Source organism: Miniopterus schreibersii (genome assembly GCF_964146895.1).
Source record: "Miniopterus schreibersii genome assembly, chromosome: 10".
NCBI classification, from domain to species: Eukaryota; Metazoa; Chordata; class Mammalia; order Chiroptera; family Miniopteridae; genus Miniopterus; species Miniopterus schreibersii.
The window spans coordinates 59092075-59109590 of NC_138110.1; the positions used below are offsets into that span (position 1 = coordinate 59092075).

At 44.3% G+C, this 17516-nt stretch overlaps 1 protein-coding gene across 8 annotated transcripts in view; it reads right to left on the bottom strand.

Annotated features, from left to right (window-relative positions):
- CNBD2 (cyclic nucleotide binding domain containing 2) overlaps positions 1–17516 on the bottom strand; it is a gene marked incomplete at its 5' end in the record, with an annotated part of 53321 nt that overhangs the window by 24342 nt on the left and 11463 nt on the right. For 3 of the 8 annotated variants that reach the window (XM_081149395.1, XM_081149402.1, XM_081149396.1), the window contains 5 exons: positions 4476–4614; positions 7098–7249; positions 7757–7913; positions 11755–11918; positions 15943–15996. In XM_081149395.1, coding sequence (XP_081005521.1) covers positions 4476–4614; positions 7098–7249; positions 7757–7913; positions 11755–11918; positions 15943–15996 — 666 coding nt within the window. The remainder of the gene's footprint in view (positions 1–4475; positions 4615–7097; positions 7250–7756; positions 7914–11754; positions 11919–15942; positions 15997–17516) is intronic. The other 5 variants (XM_081149397.1, XM_081149398.1, XM_081149400.1 and 2 more) reach the window with 3 other exon arrangements.

Genomic DNA, 17516 nt, shown 5'->3' on the forward strand with positions numbered 1-17516 from the left:
CACAATCCTTTTAATTTTCCCTAATCTGATAGGCAAGAAGAATATGTCATTTTTAAATTTCATGTCTTTATAAAATCTTACCCATTTTTAGTAGGAACTCTAAAAGACACATTATGAAGTGTTAAGGTCCAAGACGGATTACTGTTGAAGAGGAAGAAGAGGGATCGAACATTTAATAAGCCCTTTCATATGCCAGGCAACGTGCATGGAGCTTTATTCAACATTCATTCAACAAGCATTTATCAACCAGGAACTGCAGATGCTAGAGGAAAAACCAAATTTCTTCTTAGAAAGTCTCTCATGGGTATTAATCACATCTATATCTGTGGAGAAAACAATTTCCCCATGTGTCCTCAAATGATAAACTGTTCAAAATGAGTTGATTATGGGCATTAATTATGTTGTAATGCCAGCAGGAAATCAAGTTCTTTCTTGGGTCTCAAGGACTCAGAGCCACCAGCTGCTGATTTTGCCCTCTAGTGGGAATATGAATAAACTATACGAGTCAGGACAGCCCGGTCTCAGCAGATGAACACCCAAGGAGCTGGCTAGGCAGGAAATAAAAATGAGAAAAAAGAGCAGTTCCTTTAGAGGAGCAGGTGCTCTTGAACTCAAGCCAGAGGGGCCACACCAGAATACAACCTGGTGTTGCCTGATCTTCTGAATATTCAAAAGAAGCCAGAAATCAGAATTTTGATGTACAATCTTCACCTCAACGATTAAATCAGCTTCTAATAAAACACTGTAAGGGACAAACCAAACTTATCTGCTGGCCAGGATGAGTTTGTGACATCTGTATTATTTTTCTCAGAATGAAGTTCAAGCACCCCTACATTAGAATCACCTGTGACACTATTCACTTGTTCAAAATGCAGTTTTCCAGAGTTAATGAATCAGAATCTCTATGATAAGGCAAGAATCTATCTGCGCTTTTAAGAAGCACCCTAGGTGTTCTTTACGCTTACCAAAATGTGAAAATTCTTCCCTTAAATCACAGGTTCGCGGACGTTAGGGTGCATCAGAATTACGTGAAAGACTGTGAAAACAGATTACTGACCCCCCTTCCTCGAAGAGTTTTGGATTTAATAGATCTTGGGCAGACCTGATAATTTGATTTTTAATGAGTTCCCAGGTGATTCTGAAGCTGCTGGTCCAGCAACAATACTCTGAGAACCGCTGGATTAGAGTATGAATGTTAACTGAGTATGTGCTAAACTCTCATCCTTATAGACTTTATGGGGCAAATTGGTCCCATTTTACAGATGAAGAAATGGAGGCCAAAACAGATTAAGAACCATCCCCCATGTTCTGCTGGTCAGGATGTAATCATTCTGCTGATCAAAGGAAGTCTTGAACTTACATCCCTCACTACTTGTCCCACCCCAATCTTTTTAGGAAAAACAATTTTTAGGAAAGATGAAAAAGATATCAAGGGAAGGAACTGCAAATGATCCAGGTTGGTCTTCAGGGCTCTCCACTACCAGTTCTTCTAGGCTCTCTCCCCTCTCTCCTCCTGTGACATCAGGGTTCTCCAAACTTACATCACCCAGGCACAGCCCTGGTATGAGCCCAGGCTCCCGCTCTCCCCTCAGCTGCGAGGGCCTCATCCTCATTCCCCCCAGCTGGGTCAGACCCTGCGCCTCCCCTTCTGAGTGCAGAGGCCAGAAGCCAAACACTACATTTCCCAAGCTAAGGCTCTGGATGTGATCTGGGTTCCACCAATTCGATGCACTTGGGTAGGCTTGGTTTTGGAACTGCCTGACATCCATGTTACCAGTGGAGGCAGTGGTTTCCTGAATGTGGCGGGCGCAGCAGCACCTCTGGCAATCTAGATCTGGACTCTGATCTGGAGCTGTTTGGGAGTCATTTTCAGTCTAGGTCTGTTTCTTCAGCGCCCCCTCTATGCCCCCAGTAAATCTGTTAGCCATTTAATACCGTCCAATAAATCCCTTGCTGCTTATGTTAACTAGACTTGACTGTGTTCTCTAAGGACTGAACCCAGAATAATACCACAAACGCATCCTGGGTGCTCCTAGGGTTAACTGGCTCTCTAGGAAATGTACACAAATCTATAAAATTTACTGTGTATAAAGGGTGTGTTATAGACAATTTATAAATAACAAAATAAACCATACTCTTTTTAAAAATTTCATATTGCCAATCGATTCTCACAGAACGCTTTTGTTGACTTTTGCTGAACTCTTATGTCCATGGCCAATTGATTTATAGTCACAATTCAACCATGATTTGACAAATGAATTTGTATCCCAATCCACTCTTTTCCCAATAAATTCAATATTATTAAATCTGATTTATAATCTACTGGTAAGTTATTTGTCACTCTCATATAAATTATATTAAATTGAAACCTTTTTTAGCTTTATCACTGTGTATCAGAACTTCACTGTCATCAACATGACTAATTTCTATGATATCAGATAATACTTTTTAAATACTAGAACAGTATTTTCTCAATTTTCTTCTCTTCATAGTGTAATGGCTTCAGACTCTACCCACTAATAAATATAACCTGCATTATAAACATTTTCTCTATAGCTTTCCTAAGACAATCAGCAAAGCCATAAATCAAGACCTGACTTAGACTGTCTGCCAATTTCCATTGTGTAAATACTCCCACAGTATCCAATTTTAAGCTAACAATGTGAGTGAAGTCACTGAGTGTGGAGTTAAGAAGAAATGTGCACAATGTATACAGTATTTCTGCCATACAGATGCAACAGACATAAGTAACCTCAAGAGCATAGATAATACTCAAATGCAGTAACATCATTAGAAAATGATGAGTGTTCAGCATTTATTACTCTTGTTTTCAATATAATGTATTTAATTATAGGTTTACATAATTTTTAAATAATTATAGTGTTTACCGACTCACAGAATTCCTGAAAACCTAATCAGCTCTCGAAGGCCACTATAAGCCAGCTCCAGCACACAACCAATGTTGCCCCTTCCTTTTGCCTAACGGTCCAAAATGTCAAGGTTCATCCCCCACCTCACCTCTTCCAGCAAACCTTCCTTAAAGCCTCCAGTATTTAGAGAGCTCTCTCTCTTGAATCCTTATAACTCACAGAATTTGCACTAATCACTTGGTAGTTAACACTGATTCTTTTGTCTGTGCTCAGAATCTGGTGGAAGAGACATATAAGGAGAGAGAACCAGTCTTTTCCATATTTGTATCCCTCCTGAGCCTGGACCGATGTGTCATGACTTTGGCAAAAAACTTGACAAATCTGTGGTAGTTTAACAAAAAAGTTTGGGGGCAGAACTCTCATTCTGCCACTTACTAGCTGGATGGCTTTTCTTAAAGTGTCTTAGCTTCAACTTCCTTGTCTATAAACCTAGGATAATAATATCTTCCTTATAGAGCTTTAGTGGATATTTACAGTGAAATGATAGTATGTACACAGTTATTCAACAAAACACTGTTTGAAATAACAAAAGATTGAGACAACCTAAATACTCATCAATAGGAATCTGGTTAATAAAAGTACAACCATGGAGTAAAATACTACACAAGTGGGGGAAAAAATGAATGAGTTCTATACGTACTAATATGAAACAATCTACAGAAATATTCTTAAATGAAACAGCAAAGTGCAGAACAGTCTGTGTCATTTGACACCATTTATGAAAAAAAGAAAAAAAACCCATACATATGTATTCGCCTACATATACAGAGAATATGTGCAGGACAGACACGTAAAAAATTGGGTGGCAGGGGAGAGAGGTGAAAGGGAGACTTACCACTTGATTGAACCTTTTGGATTTTGAACCATGTGAATGTATTATTATCTATTCCTAAATACACACCAAAAAAAAATTATGCTAGTAGAACCCCTGGCACAAGAGCAAAGAGCCTCAAAAAAAACACACACAACAACAAAAAAAACGGTGGCTCTTGGGATGATAATAATGATTAAGAACTTAGGGTCAGAGCAGAATCAAGAATTGATAGAAAGGTCAACTCAAATTCCAAATCCCAGCTCCTGAGGAGGAGAGCTTTGGAGTCAGACCTGGGATGAACCCTGCTTCTGCCCCTCAGCAACTGTGTGACCTTTGACGAGCCACTTAACTTCCTGTGCCTCTGTGAAATGGGAATAATGACAATATCAATTTCTCTGTGCTGCTGTGAGGCTGAAATAAAATAAACCATGTGCAGCACATAGCCTGGCACACAGTAAGCACTCAATATATGTTAGATTTTCTTTTCATCGTCAACCAACAGAGAAGTTGGCAAAGACATAAAGCAATTTGCAAAAGACAAAATTTAGATAGTAAACAAACATGATTAATCTTACTAGTGATCAGAAAAAAATATAAATTAAATTCTCAGTGAGACAGCAATTGCCAACTGCGGGTACTGCAGAACAGCGCGCAGGCCCCATCTGTCCGGCCATAGGATATTATATTAGGCAAGCTCTTCCCAGCTCCACACCCCCAACCAGACCTCTTACCCTGCAGACAAACATGACGGAGGATGACTCGACAATGTCTTTTGAGATCAGCTGCCCATATGAATACTTCTCCACCTTCCCTAGGGTTACCAGCTTCCAGAGCTTTTCATCAGACCACGACTGTAACAGATCCATCTGCCTGAGGGGAAAAGCCAGTTAGAATGCATCACCCTCCATCACAGCTCTTAGAAGGTGCACAGCTTTTAGCAATTTCCAGAAAGGGAGCATGTTGGGCTCTTGCAAATGCCTGAGTTGGAAGATTTCACACACCGTTCAATCACCTAGCCTGTAGCCAATCTCTGACCACGTACTACCTTTGGCTCCCTCTGCTCTCTTCTCGAGGCCCGCCCCTAAAGCCACTCCCCTCTGCTGCTCCACAAACACACCTATATAATCTACCAACTGTGATTCTCTGGCTTCTGTTCCTCCCTCTGGGAGATTTTCCCCAGCTCCATTGACCACAACCTTGTGGCTCACTAAGCTATTCCCATTCCAAGGAGAAGGCCTCACTGCAGCTCACCAGCTATTCTGTCCCCCAAGCCCAGCAATCCTGGCCCTACTTTGATTTCGGCAGTTCATTCCTACCTATCTCCTATGGCCTATTGGCTTCAAATAGCCCTGGGGAAGAATTTGGATTCACCTCTTTTTGCTCCCTGTGGTTGAAAGCCCACAGCAATGATCTCCCTTTCACCTGACCTCACACACCACATACATATGTTTACTTTCCCTCATATGAGGCCCCACGGGACTACTACCAATGGTCTTAGATTTTCTCAGCTCCAACAGATTATGAGCTCAGAACTCAGTGACTCAGACCTCAGTCAGGGCACTGAGTTCCATCCAGAGCACCAAAGGGGAATGGGGTTGGTGCCATGTCCAGATGAGAAGGGTCTGGAAACAACGGAAGGAAAGCAGGGCCACCACAGAAGGAGCACCTACTATGTGCCAAGCAATGGACCACACACTTCCCATGATCATCTCATTCAATCCTTACAATGACCTTGGAAGAGAGGAATTATTATCTCCATTTCACAGAGCAGGAGACTAACGCTCGGAGAAGTGATCTATCTAAGGTCACATGGCCAATAATCATTAGAGCTGAGGCTGGAAGGAAACCAGCGCTATTTTCCGTAAGAACAAATGAACTGCTCCTCCCTTAAGGATTAAGTTCCCCCTTATCAAGCTCCAGCCCCTTTATGTAGCTCTCTCTCTCAGCTCTAATCCACAGGGACGCTCTACCTATCATGATTCTCTGTAGCCTGCAACCTACAACCTGTATTTTCAATGCCAGTGCCTACAGTTCATTTGACTTTCACTCTTCCCTAAAGATAACTGAATGAGCATTGGCATGTGCCTGGCACTATGACAACACAGAGATTACAATGGTAACAAGGGCAGATATGGCCTTGCCACCATACTGATTACTGTCTGATGGGACAAATAAACTATAAAGAAAGTATTGTAGCCCTGGCCGGTGTGGCTCAGTAGTTAGGGTGCCAGCCCACACACCAAAGGGTTGCAGGTTTGATTCCTGGTCCAGGTCAGGGAGCGGGCAGGAGGCAACAAATTGATGTGCCTCTCTCATATCTCTATCTCTCTCTCTCTGTCCCCCTCCCTACCTCCCTTCTACTTCTTTACAAATCAATGGAGCCCAGCCGGGCGTGGCTCAGTGGTTGAGCATCGACCTAGGCTCCAGGCGATTGGGGTTCGATTCCCAGTCAGGGCACATGCCCAGGTTGCGGGTTCGATCCCCAGTTGGGTGCGTGCAGGAGGCAGCCAATCAATGACTCTCTCATCATTGATGTTTCTATCTCTCTCTCTCCCTCTCCCTTCCTCTCTCTGAAATCAATAAAGATATATTAAAAAAAAAAAAAAAATCAATGGAAAAATATCCTTGTGTAAGGATTAACAAAAAAAAGAGAAAAGTATTGTGTAATCACGAATTACAGTTTCGCCCTGTCGGGAGTGGCTCAGCAGTTGAACATCGACCTAGGATCCAGGCGATCGGGGTTCAATTCCCGGTCAGGGCACATGCCCCGTTGCGGGCTTGATCAATGACTCTCTCATCATTGATGTTTCTCTCTCTCTCTCTCCCTCTCCTTTCCTCTCTCTGAAATCAATAAAGATATTTTTTAAAATTACAGTTTTAACACAGTGTGATAAAAGTGTTGAGGAGTACCCTCTCTCTTCTGGGGTGAGGGTAGGTGGGGTTGGTTAGTGAGGTGAGGTGGTGAGGCCCATGGATTTCTGAATCAGACATTCTGGGACTTCTGCATCCTGAGCCTTACTTCCCTCACCCATAAATTGGGGAGGGGAAAAAAAAATCCTCACAGAACTGAATGTGAAATTCGATAAGGTAGGTAGTACAAAGATCTTAGCACCCTGCCTAGCCCAGCAAGCACTCAATACACATTAGCCATTCTAGTATCCTACAAGGAAGGGATATTTGAGCTGAGACCTGATGGTATAGTAGGAGTTTAACAGAGAAGTTGGGTGGGAGATGGGTATTTAAGAACACTGCAGGCAGAGAGAAAAGCACCTAGAGTTTCCCACTGGGTCTGGGACAAAGTTAGGCACCTAATAAATACCCAGAGGGAAGATGCTGGCTGATGATGGAGTTACCTAAAAAAATCAAACCGATGCTGAGCATCCTTTTTAACTTCCTGGTCCAGTTTATTAGCAATGAAATCCTCTTGGTCGACAACCAAGAACTCTGTTTCTTCCATACAGACCACCGTGGCCCTCCTTACTGAAGAACTCAGAAGGCCCATTTCCTGTTGGGTAGACAGGGGCAAAGGCAAGTGAGAGGCTACCTCTGGTTTCCTGCTTGCAGCCTTGCACACCTCTTTCCTGCTTCTGTTTCCTCCTTTCCCTGGAAATCTCTCCTCCCCAGACTGCAGGTTCCCAGGCCAGCCCTGTGCTCCTGCTCATCGCCCTTTCGGTGGGCCCACTCCTCCCTCCTAATATGCTGCCTGTGGAAAAACAGGCAACAGGCTCGACCAGGCCAGAGACTGGAAGCTGGAGAGGCCTCACTGAGGAATCACTGTATCTCTAAGGGGTCATATAGGGAACATACTCCTTAAACATCACAAATGAAGAGGTTGGCCTTGGAAATCTCTTGGTCCAACTCAATCGGCATTTGACAGATAAGGGTGCTGGGACCCACAACAGGGCAGTGGCTTGCACAAAGCATAAGGCAGGACTGGGCCTGGCTGAGAGGTTCTAGCAGGAATCCTCTCACCCCAACCCCACCCCAGGAAGCCAGGCCCTTCCTCCGTTACCCCAAAACAGTCGCCCTTGTGCAGCAACATCGGGCAGGGGTCTAGGAAGGCACTGCTGCCATCTTCATCCTCGGTCACTGCGACTCTGCCCAGGTAGATGAAATAAAAGCTGTTGCTCTTCTTGCCCTTCTTTATGATCACACGCCTGCGGCCAAACCTGGGAAAAGACCATAGCCATGTGATCTAGTAGCAACACAAAGTCAGTCCATGCTGGGAGGAAAGTTGGTAGTGCTTTTTGCTCTGGAGTATTAATGCACAGGCTGGGACTAGAAAGGACCTCAGAAGAGGCCAGTACCAGCTCCATCAAGCTTCACTTCTTCACTAACCCTTATCTAGTTGCCCACGTCTATTAGACTGAAGCTTCTGGAGAGCAGAGCCTTTGTCAGTCTGCTTAGGTACATAGTAAATGCTCAATGAGCAGCTGTGAAGTAAATGAATGAGCAAATGCTGAAAAGAATGGATGAGTAGCTAAATAATTAAGAGCACTGGCTTTAGAGTCAAACCAGGATTCCAGTCCTGGTTCTGCCCCTAGCTATGTGCCACTGAGCAAGTCATATCCCCTTTCTGAGCTTCAGTTTCTTGTGTCTGTAAAATATAGATGAGTATGCCTAGAAAGAGACAAAGAAATGGTCTCAGTGTGATCCTCAAGAACTCACTACCCAACTGGGAACCCTTAGAGTAGAAGCACCCAGGTCCTGAGAAAACTGGGAGTTAGTTCTTAAGTTCAAAGGGAAGTTTCTGTATTTCAAATGCATGCTCAAATCTTGCTTCTTTCAATATTCATTCATTTCCTTCATTCAATGTAAGTTAAATAAATGCCAACTGTGTCTGTCAGGCACAGTGGTAAAGGACACAGATTTTGTTCTCAAAATTATGGTCAAGTAGGCAGTTAAATAAGGATTAAAAATGCTTAAAGAGAGGTAAACACAGGCCAATTCAGAAGCACAGAGGAGCATTTAACCTAGCTTAGGAAGGCCAGAGAAAGTTCTAGGATGATCTCTGGAGTCATACAGGTGGACAAAGAGACAGAAGAATGTCCCAGGCAGAAGGACCTCCATGTCCAAAGCCACAGAGGTGGCTGGAAGCATGGCACATTCAAAGGAATAACTACAAGTGCCATTAGAGAGGAAAACGGGAGACGGAGAGATCAGGGGAGTAATGGAAGAGAAATCTGGCTCAGTGCAATCACAAGAACTTCAAAAGTTGGGCTAAGTTTGGATTTTACCCAGACGGCAATGTGGAGCCCAAAGTCTGCCCTTTAGTCTCTGCCAAGGTCTGATGAATCAGTGGCCTTTGTAGAAGTGCCCCAGTGTTTTCCACACTGCTGTCATGTTCCTCAACTCCAGCCTCTGCTCTGCCATCAACAGGTCCTCCTCATTCCCCTTCCCCTCCTCACTGAGCTACCAGAAGCAGGAGAGCCAGAGCCAACCCTCTGCACAGGACAACTGTTACTGCCTTTGTTCCACAATTTGTCCACACGGCTCCCCCTGCCTGGAATGACCTTTCCTCTCTTATCCACCAATTCAAATTCTTTCAAGGAGCTCAGGGTCCAGCTCAGATCCTACCTCCTCCAGGAAGATCTCTCACTCAGCCCATAGCAATATCTCCCCTTCTGAGCTTCCAGAGCAACCACTGGCCTCATGACCCTGGGACAAATTCCTGGGGGCAGCGATCAGAGAACAGATGGACTGAGGACTTCATTAGGCTGGAGTCAGTAGCCTCAGGCTTCCCTCTGGCTGTGGGTTTGTTTGGCTACAAACCAGAGGCTATGTCAACGTAAGAAAGAGGTGATGGGCCAGATGACAATGACCAGATGAGAGAAGGCAGGCATATTCTGCCAGGAAATAAGACTTTGGAGACAAAAGAGCATAGCCAGTGTTCACTCAAGTGCAGACTCCTAGAGCTGGAGCCAGAAAGACCCTCAGAGACCATCTAGCTCAATTTACATTTTCAGGATGAGGAAAGTGGGGCTCAGGGAGCCCACAACTTGCTGAAGTTCACATAGTAAGTCACACTTGAGTCAGCACTAGAACCTGAATCTCCTATAGTAGACATCTATTGCTTCTGCTGCCAAGCATCTGGTCACATTTTTCTATTAACTGCACCCTGATTTTGCTTTGGGGGAAACACCCTTTCTTGATTCTCAATCAGAACATCACTGCCCACTGATTCAAGGGAAGCCAGCCTGGTTCATAAAGAACTAATCTCAAGGCTCTGACTTGAGGGACTTGGAGGAGTTATTCTTTCTCATGGGACTGAAACCAGAAAAATTGAAGTTTGGAACTGTGGCTGGAGCAGCCATGTCACCACCATGAGAAAGAGTCTGGCTTATGCTATGAAGTACCAAGAGATGGAGACAGACAGACAGGGTCCTGGTGACATTGAGACCCTAAATCCAGCTGAGCCTGAAGCTGAAGAACTATCCCAGGACTTTTCAGATACATAAACCACCAATGCATTCCCCTGGGCTGTGTTTTCTGTCACTTGCAACCAGAGGGATCCTATCTAATCTGCTAATTCCCAGTCCTGGCAATAATTAACAACTGGCTTTAACAATCACCATCTCTTGATCTATATAAAATCCATATTAACCTCATTTCACTGATGAGGATACTAGGCTCAGAAAGGTTAACTGGCTTGTCTGAGGTCCCAGTGAGGCAGACATGGCATTAAATTCCAGGGCTTTATCTCTATGATTCTTTTTCTTTCCATGACACCATTCTACCTGCCCTGGAATCTCACTTTAAGATAGCAGTGACCTGCTCTTCTTCATTGGGGTAGAACAAAGCAGATGGTCCCCTCTGCCTGGAATGTCCTTATCTACACTTCCACCTATCAAATTTACCTGTTCAAATGCCACCTCTGCTGTGAAAATCCCTCTGTCAAGCCAGCTGGATAATTACCTCCTCTCCCTGGCTTATTACCTATGTAAAGGATCCTGCACGGTTCATAAAGGGTTGTAACCTATCGTTAGTTGTGATTATGCCCTAGACTGTGACCTCCATGAAGGAAGATATCAGGGCACAAACCTAGAGTGACATTACATCCTGGCTTTTCAAAACAGGCCTCACCTCAAATATTACGCTAGGCTGTCCCCTATAAGCTATTGGAATGTCCAGGAAATGGCAATATTTCCACATGTACCTTTTAAACTTCTCTAGTACAAGTTATTTATGTGGCACTTTTTGTGCCATGGGCCCTGTGAAAATCTGGTGAAGCCTTCACAGAATAACATTTTATATGTATAAAATAAAATACAGCAGAGTTACAGTTAACAAAAACCCAAATTTGTGATATAGCAATATGGGTGCCTCTTTATTAATGCACCAAATAACAAGAATAGCACATCTAATAACTACCATATTTTCAAAGATGTGATAAACTATTTTTTAAGAAATCTGTAACAAATTAGATATAATGTGAAAATACCTGTGATTTCTTTTGGTAAAAAAATGTCACAAGAATGTCTAATACTACAGTGGTTTGTTACCTATATCCATGATTGAAGAAAATATTAATTAAAGAGATTAATGAAAATACAGATATAATTTTTCTCTCATCCCAGTTCAAGACCCTTGCCCTGGTTCCTGTCTGGATGTAGTATAATCATCTGTGATCCATTCTGGCTTTTTGGACCTGGATTTGAGCCTCAGCTCTGCTATTTATTATCTGGGTGACCTAGGATGAGTCATTTTCTCCTTCTGAGCCTCAGTTTTCTTATCTGAAAAATGAGGGAATTGGACCAGATCCTTTCTGAGGTTCCTACCAGATCCTCTCCAGATTCAGTGGCTCCTTAATTCTGGGTAGACTCTCAATAAATGGATGAGATAAATTGTGCTGCGACTATAACAGTGAGCACTAAGATGAACAAATATACGGCTGACACTCCACAGAGAGGCTGGCACACCTGCCATGGCCTTCTCAGCCGGGCTCTTCCTGCCCAGCCCAGCTGCAGCCCAGCTCCAGCCCAGGGGCCAAGGGGTATGCCCCTCACTGACCGTTCAAAGCGGAGGACTTTGGCCAGGAGCAGCTGCAGGGGCTCTGAGTAATTCCGGTAGCAATCCATAACCTGCAAGAAGTTACAAAGGGTCTGGATGTCCTGCTCTGTCCTCCAAGAAGGCATCTTCTGTGCTATCTCAATCGCCCTTGGAGGGAAGAAACCCTGGGGAGAAAGAACAAGAGTGACACACAGGACCCAGCAGTTTCCCCCATGGGCCAGTGGGCAACTCCTCACACTGCTTCTTTTACATTTTCCACCCCCCACACAACAGTGGCTGACATGTAGTGCTTACTGTGTGCCACGCGCCAGGACACGCAACTTACACACACCATCTCACTGCATCTTTGCCCAGCCCAAGAAGTGAGGCATGATTATTATCCCCATCTGACAGGTGAAGACACTCCGGCAGTATTAGAACCTAGACCTGCTACATGGCAAGGCCTATATCCCCAACTACTGACCATACTGCCACTGCTACTCCCCCCACCCCCGGCAATATGGGCTCCCTGGGCTCCAGGGTTCCCTCAGCACATTCAGTGCAGTCAGTAGAAACCTCCCTTGCCCCAGCCTATACCTCGGCATGCTGCAGAAGACTAAGGAACAGGGAACTACAGAGACTATTAGCTAACCCTCATGAACCAGGACTCATGGATCAGTAGGTAAGCAAACCCACCCAGTCACCCACTACTCCCACCTGTTGGGAAAATGGTACTTAAGTTGTTAACACCCCCCACTGGCTGCCCATTGCACTTAGGATAAAATCTTAACTCCTAGAGGCCCATGTGGTCTGACTGCCTACCTCCCTAATCCCCTCCAACTTCACAGCTCCTGCCTCCCCCATTCATTCTCTAGTCTCTAGCCTTCTACCCATCTCTTAAAGGTGTCAAGCTGGCTTCTGTCTTGCAGTCTTTGCTTGGGGTGTTTCCTCTGCCTGGAATGTTCTCCCCCTGGGTTCTCCCATAGATATGGCTGCCCCTTCCTCCTCATTCTTAACTCCTATGTCCTCAGGGAAATCCTACTGGATTAACTGAGCTAAAATAGCAGGGCCCCCTTCCCAGCACCCTAGAAACTCTGAATCCTTTTCTTCCACGCATTATCCTTTTAGTATATTATCTGTCGTTTCCCCAGACCCCCCACACACACAAACACACACACAATCTATAACTGCACTGTCCGATATGGTAGCCAGTAGCCACATGTGGCTATTTAAATTTAAATTATGTAAAAATAAGTTATTCAGTCACACAAGTGCTCAATATCTACAAGTGTCTGCTGACTACTACCTGGACAACACAGACTTGAACATTTCCGTTATCGCAGAAAGTTTTATGGGACAAAGGTGCTCTAGAAATAAGCTGCAAAATAAACATGATGTTGGCCTCGTCTATCTTGTTTACCAGTCTAGAATAAGGTCTCACATATAGTAGGCACTCAACAAAATATTTATGGAAACAGTGAATGAATGCTGGCAGTGTTACAGAATAGTAATTGTCATAGGAGCAAAATGAAAGTGGAACATGATGAAGAATTCTGGACGTTAGAACAACAGATCCAAAGCCTTCCATATGCATTCAGAAAGGCAGTGTAAGAAGAAAAAGTTTAAAAGAGAAAAAATGTAGGCAGTGTAGTTCAGGGATTAAAAGCTCACAGCCTCTGGTGTCTGGGCTTGAACCTTGGTCTGCTACTTCCTAGCTGTCTGTCCTGAGACAAGTCACTTCTCCCTGAGCCTCAATTTCCCTACTGATAACAGCAGGAACTATTATGTATAAATAGCAGAGTAAATATGTGTAAAGGACTTACAACATGCCTAGCACACAGCAAGAGTTACCGAAGTGTATGAATCCAATCTTTCTCCTTTCTAACTCTTTTGCTATTAATAACCCATTAGGATTTCTATCACAGGGTCTATTTATAACAAAATACAGACACTCCTAGCTTCTATGAACCAAACTGATTCTTTGGGCTCACTTGGGGTCCTAATTCCTTCAGGAAATCTTTCTCACTAGACCCTCAAATCCTTAGGAACCCCCTACAGAACTGACTCTCATTTTACTTCTGCAGTAAGTTTTATCATCTTAACTTCATTCAAATTAACCCCTTAAGTGCAGGTAGGAATGTTATACAACCTAGTATTCCCCCACAACCAGACACAGATCTAGGCCTACCTTAGGAGCTCAAAGAACTATCTGGAACAGGGGAAAGGGAATATATTCAAACAGGGCTGGGAGACCTGGTCCCTGCCTGCTTCTCAAATACCATTTCTCAGCACTCTCACCCTCATTCACTTCAGGCCAGCAATCCCCTCACTGTGTTCCTCTAGTTTATGGGAAGGGTACAAGGAAAAAAGGGACTGCCCTTAATCCCACCACCTAGAGCTAGCCATTAACATCTGACATACTTGTTTCCTGTCTGTTTCTTATGTATAAACAAACTCTTTGAAAACAACACAAGCAATAAATGACTATATTTTCCATGAAGAATCAAAATATAATGGTTAAAATTGCCTTGTACCATGTCACCCCCCAGTCCAGATCTGCTCTCCATCAACAGTTTACCATTTTTATACATTATTCTATACTTACACAAGTGCCCACAGAATATGTATAGAATTGTATTGTTTTTATTTACATGTCAGGCTGCAGATATCATTTATGCAATCTGCTTTTGTTCACTCAGTGTTCTTTTTTAAACTATGTTTTTGAAATGTACCCATTGTTTCCAATATCTCACAATTGCTATAATAAATGATTCAATTCTAAGTCTCTGTAATTCTAAGGGTTCTTTTTGAGAAGTTTAGTGTTAACAGACCCCCAGTATGGACTATTTTGAGGTTTAGTTTTTGGTCACAAACCAAGTGCTGCCCTGAGGAGCAGGTTATATATGTATAAATATGTGTGTGTGGATCAGCTTGATTAAATAATTCCTGTACCATATGACTCACCAATTAAAGTGTACATGTCAATGATTGTTGGTGTATTCACCGAGCTGTGCAACTATCGCCACAATGGATTTTATAATCTCTTCATCACCAGAAAAAGAAGCCAGTACCCATCCACAGTCACTGGAAGGGTAGGCTTTTAAATTGGGTCTCCACTCTGTCCCCGTGTTAGAATCAGATCATTCAAGGGGCTGAGGGCCTTGTCTATACAATGCACTTTTCCTTTGTGCTCTCTTCTCGCTTCCATTATACACGGAATTGCCTTCATCTCTAGGGTTCTGTGACTCTCAGAGAGGCCCTCATTTCTCCTGTCTGAAGGGCAAAACTTGGATAAACTTCAGTGCCCAGTGTCAGACACTGTCCAGTTTGGGAGGTTGGAAAAAAAACGAAACAAACAGAATTTGGATGACTTGATTGTGCTTCATACATAATGGGGCATGAGAAATTAGATTATGCCCAGGAGAGACAGGCAACAGAAGCCACACCTTGGCTCCAAAGGGAGAAAGAGGTGGGCCAGGGTGACAAAGACCGTCCTGGTGACAGTTATGAAGCCTTGCCCAGCCCCCTTTCCCTGAGAGAAAAACCAACATGGCTGCACCAGATCAGGGCCGAGTCAGGTCCTCCCTGGTGAAGACTTCAAACCTTCCCTGGGAATAGTAGGTCGCTTTAAATTTTAAATTAAATTTTAATTAATATCCAGCATTTGGGAGGGAGAGGCCGGGAAGGTAACCATGATTCTTGAAATTTAGAGAACAAATCACAGTTGAAAGCCTCACCCAGGTATAAGGCATTTCATCATCAGAATGGCTGTGTTACACCCAGGTCAGGGATAAGCGTGGCAGCGTTTTTCGGAGAGTTTGAGGTAAAGCCAGAATTCACACAGGCCAGTGCTTCTCCCACCACCCAGATTATTTCTCCTCTATCTGGGGCTCTCATATCCTCTGCTGTGCCTTTTGCTGTTTTCCCATGGGTCCAAGTGCAGGAGCTCTCCCCTGCTGGTTCTACTCAGCTATAAAGCAACAAAGATTTGGGGTGGGGGGCGGCTCACAGTATTGGAATGCCAGGATGGAAGGGATCACAGATTTCCTCTTTTACAGATGAGGAAACTAAATGGCTAGCTCAAGGTGACAAACTGGGCTGGTGCAGAACCTGGACTGAACCCAGGTGTCCTGATGCCCAGCCCGGTGCTTTCTCCAGGCCATGATGCTGAAAGAAAATTCCCAACGTCAAGGTCAGAACTATGCATACCGACTCTGCCACGAAGTCCATGGTATCAAATATGATTCGGCCTTGTTTCTTTTTCTGAAAAAAAAAAAAAAAGGAACAGGAAGGAGAATCAACAAGACTGCATAGAGTTCTGCACTGAAACCCTTCTACGTACCTGGACCATCGCAGTAGGCAGGAAGCCATGGGAAACCTACCATCTGGACTTCTCATGTCCACCTCTGCTCAAAAGATCTTGAGTAGTACAAGACTTGGGCCCAGCGGTGACAACAAATAATTGTGGAGAGAGAAAAAGATGGGGGTGTGGAGAGGAAAGGAGAATAGAGAGAGGAGGCATGGAGAGAGAAAAGGGAGAGGGAAAAGCGGCGAACAAATGGGGAAGTACAGAAGGAAAGAAAATAACAGAAAGGAGGGATCAAAAGGAAGGAAAAATGAAGACAACCTTCGCTGACCACCTGTAGCGAGCCAGGCATGGCGCATCTTCCTTATCTTACTCCGTTTCATCTTCAAACCAAAGCAGATATTAAGCCCCGTTTTGGACTTGAGTGGAGCAGACAACTTGCCCAAGGATTACACAGCAAGGAAACGGTTCTTGTCTGGAGGATGCCCAGGGGGAGGAGGTATAAGAGGTCTTAGGGATGAATTAATCCAACCCTGTCTCCTAACAGATGCAGAAAGGATGTGGAAAGAGGGAGGCAGAGAGAGCAGGGAAAAACATGTAGGGGAGTAGGTGAAAGAAAAGGGCAAACAAGGCCCTGAACACCATACTGGGCCAAACCAGGACCCTCAGACACCTCTAACTATCCATGTCCTTCTCCAGAGCCCACTCAGATCCCTGTCCTCTCCCTTTGGGTATCTGTGAGGTACTTCTCAGAGAGGCCAATGAAGGAAAGAGGTGGTGTTCAGAAGGATCCGGATTCACATACTCCACTGAAAACCAGTCTTTGGCTCTCTCTGCCAGACCTTATGCTCTAGCCACTCAGCTCTCTGCCCAGTAGTCATATGACCCTATACACTGCTCTTGAGAGGCTTCTGCTCAAGGCCACCCTCACTGGGTAACATTGTTAGGTTTATCTTTACACTCCCCTGATGACAAACCTGACTCTGATCTCCAGCTTCCAACTGCCCAGGCATCAGTCCGCATCTGCTGGTAACCAAAGATTCCTAGTCTCCAGGGCCCTTCATTTCACCACTGCAATGCACCCTGAGTCAGAATGTCCTTCCTGAAACCTAATCTCACTCTCTCAGGTTACAATTCTTCTACTCCATCCCTTCCCTGGCCCAACTACAGGGCAGAATCTGGCTGCAGACTTGTTTGGTTTGGCGAGCATAGTGTCTTCAAAATATATTAATTTGAATGTCTTTAGATGGGGCCTGCCCTTCTTCTCCAGCTGGCCACAGGCCCTTTCTCTCTGCTACATCTTAAACTCAGCCACACACATATAGTTATATTACCTGCTGGCCCCTTAGAAGCCAATCTAAGACCACCTTCCTTTGCCCCATCACCACCACCCTGCTAGCTCTCTCTCTCCTTGGCTACTTTCCTTCAAAAACCATTGTGGAAAATTTCCTGAAGTGAATCGCTGCATGCAGGGAGG